Genomic DNA, 4,949 nt, shown 5'->3' on the forward strand with positions numbered 1-4,949 from the left:
TCACGACATTATCTAACAGTGCTGTGTTCTCACAGCAACATTTATGTTGGTGATACTGTGAGGGAGTAGAGCATTAGTTAAATTCATTTTTACCTCCTATGTTGGCCATACTGTGATGGAGTAGAGCATTTAGTTAAATTCCTTTTTATCTCCTATGTTGGTCGTACTGTGATGGAGTAGAGCATTTAGCTAACTTCATTTTATCTCTTTCTTTTTCAGAAAATGGTCACCGTTAATGAAACACAGTCAAGATAGCCTTCACGCACAAGATCTGCTGTTCTTGAATAAACCGTTAGTGATACACATCGAGTATATATGTCACCGCGCTTTACCTGTGTGGCGACAAATTTTAAACTAGGACTTACCAACGGAAGGAATTCCCCAAGGAGTATTGTATGCACAGTACCTCAGTCTCGCCGAAGATGACGGAGGTTCAGCTGGACCCATCTACCCTGGCTAGGGCACATAGTGACAGCGGCATCAGCTCACAGGTAAACAGGAATCCCATTATGTGAGTGTTTATAATATATGTGTGTATATAGGAGCGGCTAAAGTTTCGCTGGCCAACCTTACCTTCGGCCAGTTTTCATGTCCAAACCTACCACTAGATGGCGGTGAGGTCGGACAAGGAAATCGGCGAAGGAACACACAACCAGTGTGGTAACAATGGTTGTGACCTAACCAAACGAACCAACCTAACCTGACTTAGGGCGAGAAGGGACTACTTACCTGTGCGGATGGATTTGGTTGTTGTGCGGCCCTGGAAATTGGCCCGTGAAGCTGTAAACAACCCTATATATATATCTTGTCTTGTCCGTACCGTATGGTTATCTCTACTAAGATGTTTATGGTCAGATCTGTTTACCTGTCTGTCTGTTTGTTTGTTTGTGAAATGCTGCGTCCATATTATATTTTTAGTTTCTAAAGATACCCGGTGTTCCGGAGTACAGTAGTCATTCTGAGAGAGATGCTTCTACCTTTCGCTCTGCTTCTTATATCATGTTCCACGTATCGAATTAAGCAGGAATTGGGGGTGGGTGTAACATCTGACAGAAAATAACCTCTATACGTCATTGCTTGCCGTTCGGGTAATAAACTTGTTTGCCCAACTGGGTGTGAGAAAGGCATATTTTTACAGAGGGAAGGGAAAAGACAGAGTTGAAAGAGAAGGGCAGGAGAATAGGAATACATATATTATATGTATACGAACAAAGTTAAAGTTACAGCCATGAAGGAAAAGTAAAACACTAGAGGTGGTAAGTACTTTCGTTCTTTATTGCCAAGGAAGTACCTAGCATCTCTATCATTTCACTTTTCCTTCGTGGCTGTAACTTTGTTCGTATAATCATCACGTTTTTTATCTTTTTCCTGATTTAAAATCAAACATACACGCACACACATATATACATATATATTTATATATGTATGTATGTATGTGTTATGTATGTACGTTATTTCCGAAGACAGAACAGTTCAGTGACTTGTACGAGTATCACCTTTACAAGGAACTGGTTCGTTAGATTTTGTTTTCAGTGTTGCAACAACTAGAACTCGTAATAATGAATTATAACTTAGCGCCTTTTCTTTTCATAAGAAGCTTTTGGCATGTATCAAAGATATCTATTAAAAAATATAATTATAAGAATCTTATAAGGTTGAATTCCATTGAATCTCAGTACTCTTATGAAATTCAAACCGCTTCAAGACCATTCTTTTGAATTTACAGTGTTATGGGAAGTGTAATTACAGCCCCCGGTAAACTACTAATAAATCTACATAGGTTATTACAAATAACCTTCCTCACCGTTTCCTTGCATCTTAAATGTATATTGATAAACTGCTGAAGATATATACAAATCTGACACAATGGATTCAGGGGGGACTGAGCTGAATCAGAGAGCAATTGCGTGTGTGTGTGTGTGTGTGTGTGTGTGTCACGGTGGGTGTGGGGGATGGCCGGTGTTGGGTGGAGATAGCAAGAAGAGTTATGTAGAGCCATAGGTGTCGTTGAGGAACCTTCGTTCCCATATCAGTTATATTGAATTTTTTTTTTTCAGCTTGTCCACGTAATCATCGATATTTTTATGAACCTTAAGAAGAATTTAACAGTAGCTCCAGAGTCACTAAGATGACAGCAGTAAAATTATCTGAAGGCAAAAACAGCCATCAAACAATATATAGTAATTACTCAGGCATGCAAGGCTCCCCTTAACAATGTGCTCATAACTTTCTAAGACGTAAAAACCAGTAACCATTTTTATATTATATGATAGTAAAATGAAGACAGCGTTTTGCAGCTTACGAAATCTGGTTTATTTATTTATTATTTTTTTTTTTTTTACGTGATCTAGTGACATTTGCGCTTGCCACGTATCTTAAGGAATATACAATTAGATATACTCAGTTCATTCCATAAACTTTCGCATCATTTTAGAATATTCTTTTTAACTTGTTGTGTGCTGAGGTACGTTGCAGCTTTATATTGGCATTTCTTCGCCTTGTAATTCATAATGAACGTGATTAAGAAAGGTTGGGTATGATTTAACAATGTTAAAGTGAACGTAATTGAGAAAGGCTGGGTATTGATTTAATAATGTTAAATAGTTCGTAAGGCGAATCATTTATATTATATATATATATATATAATATATATATAATAATATATATATTTTATCTAATATATATATATATATATATATATAATTTTTTTTTTGAGCAAGGAAATGGGGAGAGTCTGTGTTTCAGAAAGAAATGAAAATATATTCATTTCCCTGTGACCTAAGGCAACTAAATTCTTGGCGGATGTCTTTAGTTTGTAATTTGTTGACGTTTATTGCTGCAGCTGCCTGCATTGTTACAGTGTTATTCCACGAATCTGGTATCAGTATTTAACCTTTTATTTTAACTTATCAATTACATGTCCCAAAAGTGGATGGTGATACATATATAAGTATATATAACTATATATATATATATATATATATATATATATATATATATATATATATGATAATAATATAACTCGAGTTTATCTTGTTTGCCCCCCCCCCCCCCCCACCCCCCCCCCCCACCCGTGCCAGAGGGGAGACATGCATAGCCACCCACCCCCTGCTAACCGGTACGTCCGGCCAGGCTGGGGTTGCGGTAGGTTGGAGGGACGGGAGGCTAGGGGAGATATCCACCCTCCTCCTGCAAACCTGTTTGTCCGCCCCGGGTGGGGAGGATAGGAGAGACAGTGGTGCCGGGTTTCAACTTGTGTAGCGCACACCAACTAGCTCGTATGTATACGTATATGTGTCTTTGTGCAATATAATATATATATATATATATATATATATATATATATATATATTATATATATGTGTGTGTGTATATATAATATATAATATATATATATTTATGAGCATAAAATCCGGATTGTTAATGGAAGTAAGCTACTAACCTCAGCACGCTAAATTCATCAAAGGCACAACAGACTGACTTAAGAAAAGTGAGGATTAAGTTGCTGTTTGCAATATTAAGTTCGTAGCAGTTCAATATGGTAATTATTTTAATTTGCTACGCACCAACGAATGGACTCCTCGAAGAAATAAAAAAGAAATCAGTTTTATTTTATTCCAAATTTTTTTGATGAAATACCAGAAAGATACAAACGTTGCCGTGAATATTAATGCAAAAGTTGGTAAGAACTGTGAAGGCAAACTGGATGCAGTATAATCGTTTTTATGCTGCAAATAATCTTGTGCATGGAGGTGCGCTTTTCCAACAACATACGTTGGTTATAGGAAAACAGATAGCCTATTAAGTTAGAAAATAAAAGCACCCAACGAAGATGTTGGATAGAATCTTGGTCTGGCAAAGCAAAGGTTCTTGTAGATGACTGTCGAAACAGGTCCGCTGTTCTAGCTATACCATATTTGAGGAAGTGCAGACAATGAATGAAGTCTGGTGGAAAAGAAGATACCGGATAATGTCTGATGAGCCGCGGGATTCAATAAAGAATAGACACAAGGAAAAGGTACTTGGAGATAAATGATAGAGATGAATATTCTTAGAGTAGAACGTGCTAAGTACTCGTGGCGAAATAGTGACGTTTAAGAAACCCAAGATGAGACAAGAGAGAATATCTAGATAAATAGACTGATGACAGTCACAAAGCCTAGTATTCAGGGGAGTAGTGTTGGTGTTAGGGTATAGCCCCAAGAATTATTAATGAATCATTAACCGTGGGTGAAAGGAAAGAGAGGAAAATGCCACTCAGGAGTTATGGGGTCTATAATATCAGAATAAGAAGAAGGACAACGCAATTCTGGAACATTTTTAAAAGGACAAAAATTAGGAATGTGAGAGGGACAATTTGCCTAGGCTTACCAGCAGCTGGAGAAGACTTAAAATGTACTGATTAATTAATTCAAAAGTTTTGAAGGCATCGATAATAAAGGAATTTAGTTAATGGAATTAGAGCAGAGATATTTTAGCTTTAATTATGTGGCACCTCCTATACTAATTAGAATGACTTGCGGAATGTGGAATGAGAAAAAAAAACTGCTGATGAAGAATTAAGAGTCGCAGCAACGAAAGCAAAAAGCCACCTTCGATTATTGATTTTCAAGGTCAATGCATCTCAGACTCCGGACCCGGACGGAGTACGTCTTCAAATGCCATTGGATTCTTGGGGGTACATGACAGTTGTGAAAGTATTAAGTCATTTTTTTTCCTGCACGCATTTATCGTGAACCTTTGCCAGAATTCACTCTGTACACGAAGCCAGGCATTAACAGGTCAATGTCAGCGTCATCCTTTGAGCTTTTTATGTATTGGTTTCGTGTCATACTTAGATACTGTAAGATCAGTAATAGTATTCTTTTATTGAATAACGCAGCTTACATTTATCGTTACGTACCAGTATCGATTTATATATGTATTTCTCGCAGTAATCTCCACGCTTG

The 4,949-nt window shown here is 37.3% G+C and overlaps 1 protein-coding gene across 1 annotated transcript in view; it reads left to right on the top strand.

Annotated features, from left to right (window-relative positions):
* Nucleotides 1–223: 223 nt before the first annotated feature.
* The window catches only part of LOC135221092 (solute carrier organic anion transporter family member 4A1-like), a 61,645-nt gene continuing 56,919 nt past the window's right edge, over nt 224–4,949 (top strand). The window contains exon 1 of the mRNA XM_064258891.1: nt 224–491. Coding sequence (XP_064114961.1) covers nt 396–491 — 96 coding nt within the window. The 5' untranslated portion in view covers nt 224–395. The remainder of the gene's footprint in view (nt 492–4,949) is intronic.

The sequence above is a fragment of the Macrobrachium nipponense genome, chromosome 2 (assembly GCF_015104395.2).
Source record: "Macrobrachium nipponense isolate FS-2020 chromosome 2, ASM1510439v2, whole genome shotgun sequence".
Lineage (NCBI taxonomy): Eukaryota > Metazoa > Arthropoda > Malacostraca > Decapoda > Palaemonidae > Macrobrachium > Macrobrachium nipponense.